The sequence below is a fragment of the Strongylocentrotus purpuratus genome, unplaced genomic scaffold (genome assembly GCF_000002235.5).
Source record: "Strongylocentrotus purpuratus isolate Spur 01 unplaced genomic scaffold, Spur_5.0 spur5_scaffold_2, whole genome shotgun sequence".
NCBI lineage: Eukaryota > Metazoa > Echinodermata > Echinoidea > Camarodonta > Strongylocentrotidae > Strongylocentrotus > Strongylocentrotus purpuratus.
In genome coordinates, this window is record NW_022145605.1 from 34,866,557 (window position 1) to 34,883,704 (window position 17,148).

General features: G+C 36.4%; 1 protein-coding gene across 1 annotated transcript; it reads right to left on the bottom strand.

Annotated features, from left to right (window-relative positions):
• Positions 1-7,156: 7,156 nt before the first annotated feature.
• LOC105443700 (E3 ubiquitin-protein ligase TRIM33-like) lies at positions 7,157-8,983 on the bottom strand. The gene has a single exon (XM_030991256.1). The coding sequence runs from the start codon at positions 8,981-8,983 to the stop codon at positions 7,157-7,159; it is 1,827 nt and encodes a 608-aa protein (XP_030847116.1).
• Positions 8,984-17,148: the final 8,165 nt, after the last annotated feature.

Sequence of the window (17,148 nt, forward strand, 5' to 3'; positions counted from 1 at the left end):
TGTAATTTGCCCAAAATAGAGAAATAGGCCTTGGCGCTTTTCTTTTCTTTTGTAATTGTAAAAATTAACATGTTTGACTCAAAATTGATATGCAAATTATCCCCCACACTTTTGGAATAGGATATATTATCTTGTATAAAATATTATCCTCTTTCATTTGATTTCTCGCACACGGCAAAATGAGATTCTGTTAGAGGTTGTCCACCTAGAATTTATACAGGGAGTTCCCCCGAATATATATATAGTACCGAACTACCTTTTACAACATCACAAGTCATGTCTATAAAAAAATAATTGGGGTTTTGCCCTCTTACGACGTAAAAGGTTGTCAGGCAAGATAACAAGATTGTGTCATCAACGTATGTAAATCTAATGGGCCCATTTTCCCACTGTGATTGCATCGAATTATTGTGTGGATGTATCTTTGTTGGACGATGGTAATAACTCGAAAGCTCTGCCCCAATTAACGCTCGTCCGTGCCAACATTAATTTCGGCGACAGGTATGTCATGTCTGTTTGGGTTCACTTTATTAACCAACAGAGGGTAAGATGAATAGCCAGTGTACTAAAAAAACATTTTATTTATTCAGTTATTGTTTTCTTTCTTTATTCATTTACTAATTCAATTAGTCATTTATCTAATCATTCATTCATTTACTTACTTTCCACTTTCGGGATAGAACATCCGGATCAATTCGAATGTTGTTCTACATAGAGCCAACCCCACTCATCCATCGCGTATCTTAGAAGAGGGTCACTCGTCAATCCAACCAAAGTTACCGACTGATATCGCTTGAATTTCTTGCAGGTGTCTGTCCTAAAATCATAGAGCATGTATTGTAGATCGTTACCAGTAACATTAAGGACACGATATATGCGAAAGAAAATACTATACCGGCTATTACGGTTCAAGACTCTTTACTTATGTAAAGTGAAAACCATGAGATGTTTCTGATGATCCCGAAAGCCATGTCCGCTACTGCAAGAATCTGGTAAAGAATTCGCACATAATACCTCCACTTTGGTTTAGTGTTTGATACTATATCAACACAACACCATTTAGAATGACACTGAGCAGACCTGTAACAATCCTGTCATTTTGCCGGCGAATCTTCCCGCCTCGCTCAGTACAACAAAAATTTAGGATTCTAGACTGCTGCCAACGTTGGCGTTGAGGTATCGTGGCCTAGTGGATACGTCACTGGACTATGGACCACATGGTTCGCGGTTCGAGTCCAGCACCGGCAAGCCATTCATATATATATATATATATATATATATATTTGCCGCTCTACACCCAGGTAAAGTAAATGGGTACCCCGTAGGAAGAAATTTATTGAATGTTTTAGCACCTTATTATTGCGGCCAGGGTCATAATGTTGTCAACTTTGTTTCTGTAGTCGCAATTTTATATGATTTTCTGAACCATACTAGTAGATTCTCGTGTTTGTCGTTTGTAGCAGAAATGTTTAGAAACTATGACGGATCATCAATTTACAAAGGCACAGTAATAATTCACCCCACCGACTATAAAAAAAAGATAACACAAGAGGTATCTTTAAAATTCACTAGCTAAGCAGATAGATGATGTAAATGGAGCCTCTGCAGAAAATTAATTTAATACTATTCTTTTACCGCATGGCGTATGAACTTTTTGGAACATTCAGATGAGTATGAACTTATATGAGCATTCAGATGAGACGCTATGAACACGTACGGCACACAGCATATTTTAAATCAAAATGACTAACGTCTTGATGGTTTTGTTAAGGCAAACAAGTGTCTCTGCACCCCTCTTTTTCCGAAAGCTTTCGTGAATGTGAGCTGTCTGGCCGTCCAAAGATGTAGTCACACCAATTGGACTGGCATCAGACTGATATCAGACCATGCAAAAAAATCACATTACCCCCCCCCCCCCCCTCAATGGGCAAGTTATTGGAGGTTGGGAGTCGGTGTGTGTGTGTGTGTGTGTGTGAGGTATCATGTCCTTCATTCGCCAACATGATTGCGTCAGCTAATAGCGATGGTAATTAAATGACGACCACAATTTGTAAACTAAATGTTATTCCATAATGAAAGTTAGAGTCAATTTATTGTTCATCGTGTCATATCTAACCAGGAATACTGTTACACCGGCATTTCTCTGGTTTGGCGGTACAAACGTCGCAATTGGACTAACATAGAGTCAAATTATCTTGGTAAAGTCTCGTTGAACGATCCTCCTATAAGATTACAATTGGAATGGTGGAGATGGCGCTAAATATGCTATACACAGGAGAAAAGTAAAGAAGATATTCAATCTTAAACCTTTTCCTTTACTGCACTAACCATCATCTGGTTGAGAGAGCTAAGACGTTGTTCGATTCATTACAATTTTGGGTTGTTCAGGGACGATTTATGGAAACACTGTATCATCCGCTCTATCTGACTTGCGTTAATGAGCATTTTTGGATGAAAAAGTGAAGTTTAAAAAAAAAGTGAGTTTCTCTCCAGCATTAGGGTGCCCGGGAGTCACTTGGGTAACCTTTAAACAAGTATAATATTGACAAATGATAGGAAAAATAGTAAAAAAAAAAATAGGAAAAATAGTAATCCAGCACAATGTCGTCTCTTTTTACGTTGCAGATGAGCAAAATAGCGAGTTTTGACTGCACTTCGGCCACTCTGGCAAGTCCTCACTCGTTTTCATTGTGGTCAGACGGATTCGGGGTGAGCGGCTAATGAATATACTAATCGTTAGCTTTATTCTGGTATTAAACTTGTTTTGATTGGTCGTATATTTTTGTCGAAATTTACTCATTCAAATATTAATGGAACTAACAGCCGATGAAGCCAGTGGCCCTTGACCACTGAACTGTAAATATACGTAGAAGGCTCATAGTGGTTCGAAAAATGTGGCCAGCGCTCGTACGTGATCACGTGATATCCGCCATCTTCGTTAGTCCTCTTGTTGTGTTCGCCTTCTTTTCTCAACGACAGGAATGGCTGGAATTCTTGAAATTTGTGAGCTAACAAGATCGAGGACTAAGCAAAATGGCGGCGTGTGCACTCGAGCGTATCTTCTAGCACGTTCATTGATATGTTTAAAGTAAGAAATATTCCGAATGAAATTATTTGGAAAAATAGTAACATTACCTTTAAGAAAAAAATACTGTTTTATCGAGAATGGCAAGAGGCCGGTTTATTGAAAATTCACAATTTGATTACAAATGGTATTTGGAATGATTCTACAATATTCAATACAAAGGTAAAAGCACACCAGCTCTTTTTTTATTTTAAATATTCAAAATTAAAGAAAGCATTTCCACAGTGTTGGTTGGATAGATTAAGATATGAATTTGAACAAGAATGTGATATTTCGAATATGATAGAAATAGAAACAGGGGGATAAAGTGCATGTTTTTGTTATGAAAGTGAAGGATTACTATCGTTTGTTGGTAAGTAAAAAGTCAAAGGAACCAAATATCATTTACTTTTGGAATTTCTTTTTAGATTTGGATAATGACTTTGTTTGGAAGGATGTATTTTTATTTAAATTAAAGCAAATTCGTAATAATAAAGTTGAACAATTTAATTTCAAGATGATTCATAGGTTTATTGCCTCAAAAGAAAACTTATATAAATGGCAAATTATTAATAATAATTTATGCAACTCTTGTGGACAAGTTGACTCAACTTTTCATTTTATGTTATATTGCAAGGATGTGACTTTGTTTTGGAAAATAATATGTAATTTGATATTTAATCTATTCCAAATAGAAATATAAATAGACCAGAAGATAATAGTTGTAGGTAAGGATATTGGAAACAAGAAATATTCACTTCTGAATATTATTATTATACGCAATATGCAATTCATAAATGTTATGTTAAGAAGATTGTTAATGGTTCTGTTTACTACCCACATACTTTGTTTTTTTTCATTCAAGTCGTTGCTAAGATTATTTTTAAGATATGAATGTGTTAGCAAAGAAAATAATACTAAGCTGGAAGAATTGTTGAATGTACTTTAATCTTTAGCCTATGTTATGTTCCACTCAATTATTGAGTTATTAATGTACAAATGTATTACTATTATGGAAATAAAAACCTCGCTTGAAGATAAGAGAGAGAAAAAAATATTCTAGCACGTTCAACGGCCACCCTTCGATCTGTGCATTGTGAATTGGGATGAGTGTTCTACGTATTTTACAGTTCTGTGCCCGTGACCCCTGCACTCAACGCTTTGTGTTGTCGTCAACTGCTTTTATGAGAAAAATCCAAGCAAACGTTTCCAACAATTTCATAGGCATACAGGACAGAGGGCTAAGGGTTGCAGCCCCCCCCCCCCTCCCCCATAACCTTTTCGGGCACGCCGGACAACCGCAACCTTATTCTGGCAGTTGTGTTATATTCAAACAGCCTAGAATTCTGTTCATTTTTTCACATCTTATTTTGTATGTCTTGATACAAAAACATTAAAAAAACTTCAAAACAACTAAATCCAGTTGAAAATAACATTTATTTGCTTTCATTCTTTCACTATTTGTAATATCAACAAAAATATATATTCAATAAAAACAGGTGTATATAGACGACGAAAGGAAAAATAAATATAGAGCAAGGAGGTTGGAAACGTTACTGCAAAAATGACATGATAGCTTGCGTCTGACCAAGCTGTATAGAAGGTAATATATGTGACAATAAAATGATAAGATTGGCATTCTAATACAGTGTGACTATAAATCTGGAAGTTGATATTCAAGCCAGAGACAGGTACCTTGAATTATACATTGTTACTAGAAAATAATTTAGCAGCCAGAAAGGAAATGAACCTTATAAGTGGACGAAATAAAGCGGATATTATTAACAATTAATGTATGTACCTAATTACAATTACATATTAAAACACAACATTCCTACCACAAACAAATACACAGTGTATGATATTAATATTACAGATCAATGAAATTAAAAATAAAGTTAAACTTAGTTTGAGTATTTTGCAAGATTAACTTTAAGTTTTTTTTGTTTTATTTACTTTTTATGTTTGTTTGATTATTTAGTTTGAAATCTTGGTTTACCAATATCTTTTTTTAAGCCGAGTTGGTTATAAGCCCTCTGAAATATCTTTCTTTAATAGATTTCTTCGGTTGGTGTTGATAAAATACCAAAAAGTGACGGAAAATCGAAGCTATTGCCGTCGGCACACAGAACCCTCCTCCTTGCTCAGATGAAACAAAACACCGGGCCAGCTTTTAACGAAACAGTCACAAGTACAAGTTCATCGACTTCGCGGATATTATAATTAATACGCGTTTCATGGAGATGTCGGTAAATTTGTACTTGTTATGGTCTTCTTATACGATGCCCAGACCAAAAGGAAACCGAAAAAACATGGCTTTTATATACAGAATGTATATAAATGGTCGATTTTAAACGTCTGTGAGGTTGTTTTGGAGTCGGTTTTGTGTTGTGACTGCAGTGTCACGGTTTCATTATGGGGGTAAAATAATCAACAGACAACATTGAAACATAGGTCCTCCATGCAGGGCCACTCTTTATAACGGAAGGGAGGAACTGGAGTTTTGTTATTGACAATTTTAAAAAAAACGCCAGTTACCGATGTCATTGCTTGATAATAACAAAATGATAAAATACAACAATCATCACTGCATAATTATCTTTGTGTATAGCAATTTCAGTTTCCCCCAAATTCTTGAGATGCTTAAAGTTAAGAATAAAACACATGTACATGTATATCGTCATGCATGTTATAGCAACTTTTATAATTCAAATTCTATTAGATTAGGTTTGAGCAATGGCATGAGCAAGTTCAAAGAAACACATAATGTGAAAGAGACAAAAACTTGTGAAAAATCTTGACAAACAGAAAAAATTAATGCAATTGAGAAGTTTTAAAATCCCCCATAGATCACTTTTCCATTTTGGTGGTTCATTTGTATGTAAAATGTTAAAATAAATAGCTTAATTTTTTTCAAAATAAGTTTTGATGATAGTGTATTTGTTTTACACACATGAGACACGATAAAAAAAAAAAGTATATTTCGGCCACATGCAGTTACGACAAAGAAAATTGCGGGTTGATGTTTATTAAATCTTTAAAGTCAACAGAGAGTATCTGTAAAATCACAACTTTTCAGATTTTTCTTAAACTTATAAGACCCATTTCCCTCATGTGTCTGCTTTCATTGCAATTAGCGATAACTCTTTTGAAATAAATAATATTTTTGTAATGAGTTTGTATAGGTAGGACACAAATATTTATTAACAATATATTAAGGACAGAAAAAAAATTGGGTACTTCCGACAAGTTCCATGCCATTTCTTTCATGTACTTTGCCAGCCGGAAAGTAAACATTGAAAACAGAAAACAAGATATCTGAGTCCATCAAATTTAAATATAAACACTTAATTTAAAATTTGATTCGACAATACTTTTACAACATATATCAAAATAACAAAAGGTCGACTTTTAGAACTCTTACCTTTTTATAACGCAATTCAACAAATTGTAAGAAGAAGAAGTTATTTTGAAAAAGAATAATGTCCTCTCATGGTTCTGGGTTAAAAATAAAATCTATTATGATTAATGGGAAAGTGATCTAAAATGCATTGTACTAAATGAAGAAAATAAGAAAATTGTATCAAACAGCAGTAAATATAGAGTCCATTACTAGAATTGTTATTTCCGACTGTAAAACAATCTTTAATACCACCATTAAAGTGTGTCTACATCATTTATACATTTACAGCAGCTACCAAAAAGGCAGATTCACAGGTAGAGTCTACATCAACAACAAAATCTTAAAAGACAAACACATCAGAAATATATTTTTTCGAAAATTTAAATCATTCAAATTATTCTACAACGTTAACTCCAATTCATTTAGTTCTAACTATAACTGATTCCATTGGATGTCATGTATACTGAAGTCAAAGAAACACAAGGCCTGTTCGAAGCTTTTGAAAAAAGGGGGGGGGGAGCGGGCATGGGTTCAATTTTTAACGAAATGTTTTGTTATTCTAAATTTGTCAGCATGCCTGTTTTTATCTTTAAAAAATGTGTGGTCGCACACATCCCCCCCTCTCCCTTCTACTAGTCTGAAGACAGTGATATCATACAATGCGAATAAGGAGGATTCATCCTTTCTTTTCAGGGGAAGATATAAAGTCTATCAGGAGTACAGAAAGCGATCTCTCCTGATCGGTACTGCTGGAGATTGTACCAGTTTCTCTTGGTCTTCTCAATCTTGTAATCAATGACGAGGTTCTGGATATGCTTCAGCTCGTTAGTGTACTCATTAATGCTGACAAAACCTACATTGTGCTGCACGACAGCTATCAGGATTGTATTTCCTTGAGACACAGCAGCGCATGGGAAATCATCTAATCCCGTTAATTTATATTTTACAACACCTTGTTTGTCAATCAATCGTATTGTATTCAAGGATGCGGTGATCAGGTAATCATTATAACTAGTAATTTGCACAGGTTCATACCCATCACATGGTATCTCCCTGATCGCCTTCCCACCTGCTGTTGAGAATACCTTGACCTTCTTGACTTTCTTGTAGCTAACATAGATCTGATCATCACCGTCTACAGTGAGCTTAGCTTTTCCACCTTCAACGTTACTCAGAGTCTTAAACATTACATTCAACTTAGTGTACTCTAGTGTGTACAATGTGATATTGTTTGAGAAATCAAGTACAACATACCGATCATCAGAGAGGAACCCTACGCTACGAATCCTAACATCCTTGAAAACTGTCTGCTGGTGCTGACCATCAGCATAGAAGATCTCTACGCCACCTGTGTGACATCCCACTGCCATTCTACCATCAGGTGTACCAACCATGTCATTCATGCTGTTCTTAGTGGGCAAAGCGATGTTCTTTGCACCTGCATTAACGATATTGCCGAGAGCTAGCTCGTCCATTCCAACGTTCCTCTTGAAACAAACACTTTTTCCTTTCCTGCTCGATTGTCTCGGCTGCTTGTAGTCAGGATCTTCTTGTTTCAAAGCCTCTAGTAAGTCTTGACATAGAGTGTCGTGTGCAGCCAAAGCATCCATATCTAACGGTATCTTTGTCTTATTGGTAACCATATCATCTACGGTGGTCAAGTGAGTGATGTGCTCCACAACTGATTTCTTCATTTCTTCCAGTTCTTTCTCTACTCCTTCGGTCATACCCTTGACTTCACCAATGAGGATTTCTTTCTTCTCTGTCAAGTTCCGGACTGATTCTTCATATGCTTTGTTGATATCATATGTACACTGCTTCTGAACATTGCTCACACGCTCCCTCTGTTCATCAATGAAACCAACGTATTTCTGAAAGCAAGATCGTTTCTTGGCCGCCTTTAATTTGAGTTCCTCGATACTCTTCATGTGGCTGTTTTTATAAACAGCTGCCTCAATGACCCGATGTCTTTCGTTTGTATGCTCCATGAGAACACACCTAAAGCAGGCAAATCTCCTGCAGTCGGAACAGAAGCAGTTCTCATCCTCTTTAGGGTGTTTGCTGCATTTACGGTACCTACGTACTGAAACCTTCCCTGATAGGATCTCACTGATGGCTACAACCTCGTGACTGATGAAGTCTGGACGCTGAGAGTGTTTGTTATGGCAGGTGACACAGAAATATTTGATACAGTCTTGACAGTAGACAACATCTTGGCGTTTGTTGTCGGATTCGCAATTCGTGCAAAACTGATATTGATTCTTCACGTCCTTTATGAGAGACTTCAAAGCTAGATTTGTCGGTAATTTGCTGATATCTTGGTTTGGGACCTGGGTTTCAGCTCTGCAGACAGGGCATCGGAGCATCTGGTCGTTACCATGGCATTCCAAGAGGTTGTCCAGACAGGTCTTGCAGTAGGTGTGTGAACAAGACAGGATCTTGGGATCGGTGAAGGTATTCAGACATACAGGACACTCCAGATTCTGAGCAATAACACTCTTTAATGCTTTAGCCATGATTCGAATTCTACAGGAATACGAAATAAAGGAAAAGGAAAAAAAATAATGGTTAGTGTAGCGTTGATTCATCTGATTTTATTAAAGAGGAATGTTTGTAATATTCCTCACGCCTTTTCCCTACAGAATATGATGCACACAAAATATGATATTCCGCTATAATTTATCTTGATAAAAACCAAAACATGTTATTCATCAATTGAATGTAGCAATGAATACCAAATCATTAAAAAAAAATGTTTCGTTTGTCGGTCTTCAGTCAATGTACAATATAATAATAATAATGAAAATATAATAATGAAAATAATGCATTGTTTGCCTGGATAGCCTCATCAGAATTTAATATTGTTCTCTTTTAGAGTCCTGCAATTATATAATTACCCCGAGATGAGGAGTTCATAAGCATTCACGGAATTTCTTTCTATCGGGTACCCATTCACTATACATCTAGGATTGGTGGAGAGTGACAAATGTAAAGGACATAATAGGGAGTTTTAGATTTACGTGGACTGCTACGTGTGACGTCCTTTTAAAGGTACAAATGTCCCTTTTGCAGGCCAAAAAAATTGAAAAGGTTTAATTCCAATGGCATTTGAAAGATAATACTAATTTAGAACTCCCCTTAAAAAAAAATGGTGCTTGAAAATGTCTTTAAGTGGAAAAATAACGACTATTAGTTGTCAAATCGACTTAGGAGCTATAGAGCCAATAAGTAATAGTCTTAATTTTCAGACCATTCTACCGCATGGTCTTACGTTTTATGCAGCGCAAAGATTCAATCAGTTTAATTTTGGCCATTACAAGAAGTGGGTTATTGATGTAGACAAATGCTCATGTACCCTTTACAGCTTATTTTATGTATCTTATTACCGAAGAAGAAGAAAAAGCCAGTCAGTCACTCAATACTGACAATAGTGTCTGACAGTGAAATCTAGCAAGTAAACGGGTTTCCTTGCATAATTTGAATACTAGGACACTGCTAATGTTTAAATTTCACAGATAGGACAAACATGACATATTCATAATTCCTGCAAAGTTCTACAGAATTTGAGATTGGCTGTAAAAGGGACATATTGTCTTTAATGCACTGTCAGTGTCTTAAAAGTAGGCAACATTTCGTATCAATTCTTTAATCTGATGAAGTATCACAATCAGTACTATATACATGTAATTATGCACACTAGAATATACCATTTGTTGATTATATCATCGTGTTATGATGGAAAGGACATTATATAGATTGTTGTGGTTTGCAGAAACACTAGCTATTATATTTTAGCTGTGTGTTAAGAATCCCATTATAACCTCAAATATTTACAATGTGCATTCATATCTACATCACATCTAAGAATAATAATTCATGACGGAATTTTAATCTAAATCACTGTAATATCCCAACATCGTCGTTTTTTCCACAGGATTAATAAACAGTACGAAGTTTTGTTTTTTGGCCTGAGCCCAATCGCTCTTCATTTATCATCTCAAAGACATTTAGGCCGAGACCAAGATATTTTAGCAGAAGGAAAAATATGATTTTATGAACCAGATTATTCAGATACAAACAAAGCCTCAAAATAAATTGGCTTTAGTTATTGCGATATCATAGTAGAGATTGGTGTAAGTGACGGGCTGGGATACGAAACCTCAACTCTTGGATTGAGAGTCAAAAAAGTGAATGAACCACTCTACTATAATTCCACTTCTTCTACTACTACTACTACTACTACTACGCCTATTTTAATCACATAAGCGGAAATGATTCCCATTTGTATTCATATGTACATAACATGTAATAATAATAGTTTATAACACATTTGTTATTCTAATCACAACATACTAAAATCGTCACATTTTTCCCCAGGACTAACAAATACTAAGAAGTTATACTTACATGTATAAACGATATCAATGTGATCACAAGTTTCTAATGCGGCAAATATTACTTCCGGGTTCACGCGATCAGGGACATTAAACTTTGATGGTCTCCATTCAAAGGTTTGTTTCGTTTTCTTTTTGCAACCCGTTTCTTCATGCTTAACCAAACTGATTCTAAACAAACGCCATTCTTATATTGGTCTTAGCTCGATTGTTCTCCATTAATCACCTCAAAGCCATCTAGACCACTGATTTCTACACCATGTAGCGAAGGGTTCAGTGATCTAGACTTAGTCTTATTATTTCAGTCTAAAGAAAACTATGATTTTATAAACCAGATACAAACATATGAAGTGTCTGGGAGTCTGCCTAATTTATTATATATATATCCATGTAAAACGAAAGTATTGACAAATGTCATTACATTTATTATGAAAATGACAGAAACATTTGAAATCACTCACCTCTTTTTCCGTCACTATACGTGTCGGTCTAGGCGTTATATCAAACCAGTAGACATGTATACCCTTTGCTTTAACGATGTAGTGGTGCACTGATCATAAATAGTTTTCTATACATGTATGTATTTGGTGTGGCAGTCTATTTTTAGGTACTGGGAATTTCCACCGACCTTTGACAAACAAGCAGATTGAGGTTTATATCGTCCTAAATGTGATTGCCCGATAAAAGTTCGATCCCATTTTGTCAGGTGTCTGTAGAACAAACATATTCCCGTGTCAAACTAGAATTCTCTTCCTGTTAGCCCCCCCCCCCCCACTTCAAAAACTTCTAAATAAGAGTCCAATTACTAAAGCCAAAGCCCCCCCCCCCCCCCCAGTGTTATTTAGGGTATGCGTATGCATGTTCCCTCCTTTTGAAAATACCCCCCTACATTAAGTCAGGTGTGTAAAGTCAATAGGGGCCGATTTTGTGTGTGTTACGAGCCGGACTTTGCTGCGTAAAAAGTACCCCTTTACCGGACATTTTGGGAACATGAATGCGGTCCCTCCGTTCCCGGAGGCGTCATTTTCTTCTGCGGCACAGATTTTTTTTTTTTTTTTTTTTTTTTTTTTTTGGGGGGGGGGGGGGAGGTCTTGATTTAACCCTAACCCTAACCCTAAACTTTCCCATAGGCTCAACACGCACCTAACCCCAATCTGTGCCGCCGAAAAAAAAATAACGCTCCCCGGAGTGGGGGGGGGGGGGGGGGGGGGGGGGGGGGGAGGGGGAGTCAAAGTCTCGTGGAAAGGTCGTTCTTCGAGATTACAATTGGAATGTCGGAGATGGCGCTAAACATGCTAATCATATCTGGAAAGGAGAAAAGTAAAGAAGGTATTCAATCTTAGACATTTACCTTTATTGCACTTTTTTGACTCGAGGTAGAAGCCTCAAAGTCCTCTATCTCCATCCTGTTTCTCTTATTTTTCTGCCTTAAAAAATGAAATTATTCTCTTGCACAAAAGCTCTTTCAACTGTGCGATAGATGATTTTGATGAAAAATTCAGACTGAATTCGAGGTGAATCAAAATGTAATTGGTAAGCAAAATAAAAGTATTGACAATACCCCCGTGAACAATAGGATGGCTACCTTCTTTCTGTATTATAAGGCCCTTAGAAAATAGACCTCCCTCACCATTTTGTATACGTATATTTTGTTATCATCGTCACATATTTTACACACCAGTATCTTAAAAAGTTTGCACACTCTTCACTGCTTGCTGCAATGGTGCAGAAACCGAACTCTTGTTTAAAATAATAGAAGAGGTGACTCAAATTGTGCCCTCTTCCAAAAATGAAACTAAAACGAAGGCGTTGGTTAGTGGTTACTGCCTGATAGCACCAGTTCTACACATGGTGCTTCACAGTGAACACATATTCAAGGTTTCAAGGATTTATCATTTTTCCATATAATATAACATGATCAAATGGATTGTATTTTTGAGACCAGCCTCTTCATTTCTTTTCAGGTAAGAAAATTAAACATTAAATCTCTTTCGGTTCTGTCTGTTAAATTGATTATTATTATTCCATTAATATATTACATGATTGTGCTGCAACCCATGATTGTTTGATGATGAAGTGAATGCGATTAGTGATATTAGAACCAATGATGTGTATATTATTAAAATAAATTTATCATTTTAGGGATGCAGGCGTAACATAAACAAGTCTATATTGTATGGCGTTAGTTACGTTTATGAAGCATTTAGATGATAATATGGTCGTATTATTATATAGTAGAAGTAATAAATCTGTGTAAATATAATACATTTGTACATGAGAATAGTATAATACATGAATATACATTGGTACACAGATATCAAATTTGCATTAAAAGTGTCATCATGGCCGAAGAAAGAATCGGTATATAAAACCCACAAAGGAGCATTATCAACAACAACAAATTACTGTTAGTGTAATAACACCTAGTTTGGACACAATCGTATAATAGCGCAGCGGTCTTGAGACGAGGAGATACAGATTGTAACATATTCCACAGAGGAAAGCCATAACGGAAATGATGGAGATATTATACACGAAGGGAAACGCTAAACTTATGGCGGCACAGGCGTTTTGGGTCTTTTCCACAGAGAAACCACAAAATAACCCACATGTTCCAACTGATACCTAAAACCATGTCCGATACAGCTAGACTCTGGTAGAGGATTCGCATGTACTCCTGGAGCTCGTGTTGGTGTCTGATGACAACTAGGACAATGGCATTCAAAATCACAAAGAGGAAAATGATTAATATCTTATAGATTACAGGCTCTTTGTCAGGACTAACAATGATTGTATGGTTTACCATGTTCAAAGCTTCCGTCATCATGGTACTAGCCATCTTACAGGACAAACCTTTAGATACTCGATCAACACGACCTAAATTTCGTGCGAGTTCTTATAAAACCGAATGACGGTTAGCCCATATATAAGGGCTGTACAAACTGTTCTATTTATTTCAAATTCAACACATCATGAACGCCTTTTTTTTCTTCTTTGAAGCCAAGCAGTTTCTGAGACATGTCGAGCGTGAAAAGCAGCTAATGGAAGTGTGATAGAAAAGTTAGTGCTGGCGTTTATTGTGTGTCATGAATGCTTTATTGTTAGTGTTCAATTAGTGGACCCCGTGATGACGATTGTCAACATGAATAGTAGGCTACACTATTATTGGGTCCGTAAATTAAGATGTCGTTTACTTACAATATGTGAGTGAAAGGCTTTAGGAAGTTCTTGTCAAAATATGAGACCATTCAATACACCAATGGAGTTACAAGAACGACCGTCGTGTGTGCCTGAATAAAGGTGGTCTCCCACGACACGACTGTGGCGGTACAAAGCGCTACCATGTTTCTTCATCTTTTTTCTTCTTTGTTGGTTTTAATTAAGCAATTAATCAGAGTTCACTCTTTTAGACCGAAATTTCCTTTAAATGTACATGTACATACAAATATAAAATAATGTATACCCGTTTTCTGTCACATAATTTCACTTTTATTCACTTTCTTATTTTCATTTTCAACAGCTAAAATACAAATGATAAACTGTATATAATTACCCATCTGAAAATTACCCCCTCCCCCCTACGAGAATCATCTCCGTCTCCCCGAGGACAACTACCACCCGAAAACAAATTATCGGGGGCAGGTTGTCCTTGGTTACCCTGGGGAGAGGGGGAGTATTGTCCTAGGCGTAATTTTCCAGGGAGTTATTGTCCTTGAGGGGTAGTTTTCCAGGGCTTTATTTGTCGGGAGGTGATTGTCCAAGGGGTAATTGTCCTAATACGGCCTATTGCGTATAAGAAAATAAAAAAAGTAAAAAAAGTGAAAAATAATCACTATACCTGATTATGACGCTTTTACAAAATGAATTCATGGTTAGCACTAGAGAAGCCAGTAGCCGTTACAAGAAGGGGCAGAATGTTTTTTGGTAATCCCTTGGATATAGCATTATTGTATGATCCAAATTGACAGCGGACAACGAAAAAGTTCAGTTAGCGTTTAGCCCTATAGACAGATTACTTGTTGACAGACCACCGTGTTTTTAAGGGGGTGGACGATTCCAACGTTTACTCTTAAAGAAGAATATAACTTCAACAGTAAAACTATTCTAAAAGAAAGCAGAAAATTAGAAAAGCAGATTGATGAAAGTTTGAAATAATATCAGACAAAAATTGAGAAAGTTATGAAATTTTGAAAGTTGTATGGGCACTTCAAATTGGCAGAATCGGCAGTGTCACTGTGTCGAAGAACTCGACAAATTTCCCATTTATTTCGACACACAATTGTTCAAAAAATATGAGTCGGCAAGGTCTTTTCTTCTAGATAACTTTCGATAATCTGCTACCCACTATATATTTTGAGACGTGCCCCAAAGAAGAAGGGAACGCGCTTAGGAGAAAAACAAAAATTGTATTACATTATGGTACACGAAAAACGGGAGAGTTGTCCGTGAATGCGTTTTAGTCCACTGACCAATTGTCATTTTGCAATTGGCATAGATTAGAGTGATCTCATCTTTGAAACACTAATAACTTTTTATTATTGGACCGATTTATTTTCAAGCTGTGGAACTCTATACAACTCTATACCTTTGTCATTCATGTGGCTATTAGGGCTATGATTATTGAAATATTTTCGTTTACCAAATTAGAAGACTAGTATACACATCTTGTACATTTCATATAACCTTTTTAACAAAATAATGTTATCATGTCAAGATCCATCATCAATTATCAGGTTATTCGGCAGTAACTGAGGTACTATTTTTTCAGCGTTTCAATGTTTCAACAAACTTGATACAAATTGGTGTTTAATGCCAATTTCTTGGACAACACCAAGAAGCTACCTTTAAAAAAAAATTCAACCATCAGCTTTCTCGTGGGCATTTCATGTTTTCATCGTTTGTAATAAACCTCTCAATCTCTTAATGTAATCTAATCAATTTCTCAGACACTTCTTAAAAGCCGCAAAACACATTCTTCTTGCCTCAGAGTTTGTTAGGAGGTAAATGATAGGCTGCACCCATGGAAAGCTCCCTGAAATCGTGTCCAAGACATTCGTCAAAGTCGGAGGCAACGGTCTCACAAGATTAATTTCATAAGGTGTCCAGACCATACAGAAAGTGGCCGTCGATAGTAGAATTGTGGCAAATCCTTTCATCCCTCTCCTGCGTGGTCGATGACGGTTCATGTTGAGATCAAGTACGACATCGATTTGAAAATTCCCTGGCGATATCCTAGGATCGTGATCTTTTGAATTGCGTGGATCAATATCTGCACGATTGATAAGGATAGTAGGGAGAGGGTGTTTAAAAGGTCCGACTGCATTTCTTAATCGACGAGCAATGAGTAGTAATCGGATATTCAATATAGATGTGATGACAATTGTTGCACAAATAGGAATTATTTGAAAACTCGTGTGCACTGTTGACATCCATGTAGCCTTTGCACTGAGAACTTGGGCTAGACAACGTTCTGTCAAGAGCTTCATGAACGGTGAAGATGGAATTGGGAGATATATTCCAGAGATTAGCATAATCAACAGAAAGACGGATGAAATTGCGAAGTCAAATCTTGTTCTGGTAACAATAGTGTAGTATCGTAGTGGTTTTCAGACGAGGAGGTATAGGTTCAAACTGATTCCGAAGAGACATGCCATTACGGAAACATAAATAACATGGAACACATAGGTAAAAGCCATACTCAGGATGTAGCAAGTGACTTTCGTGTTGTCAGTTGAAAACCAGAGAAGGAGCCAGACGTTTCAATTCATTCCTAAAATAATGTCTGCTACAGTAAGAATCTGATAAAGAATTATCATGTATTCTTGGATCTCGGTTTGATGTTTAATAACAACCAAGACGATCACATTCAGAATCAAGCACAGAAAAACCGAGACAATTTTAACAGCTTCCTGTTGTAATGTGCTGATGCCGACTGTACTTTTAACTGTGCTTAATACTTCTGTAGGGGCCATTTTACAAGATAAATTCTCTATACTTCAATTTGATGTCATGCTTGTTACGTGTAAAAACAAATATCGTAAGAAGAGTACACTCTTTTCCGGCTATTGGTGCATTTCTTATGAAGACCAAGAAAGGCGGTCTCTTAACATGCTGAACGATGCATGACGATCGCGAATGAAAATGAAAATCTTGAGCAGACGTCTGAGGAAATTTCTTGATTTGGGTTATCGTACCATCGCTGGGAGTATTAGTACCCGTGGAAACAAAGGGATTTAAACGATTGAGATGGATCATTACATTCATGATGATATTAAGTGAGTAATTGA

Excerpts from the sequence above, each read along its gene's own strand:
- LOC105443700 (XM_030991256.1), bottom strand. The coding sequence starts at position 8,983 with ATGGCTAAAGCATTAAAGAGTGTTATTGCTCAGAATCTGGAGTGTCCT.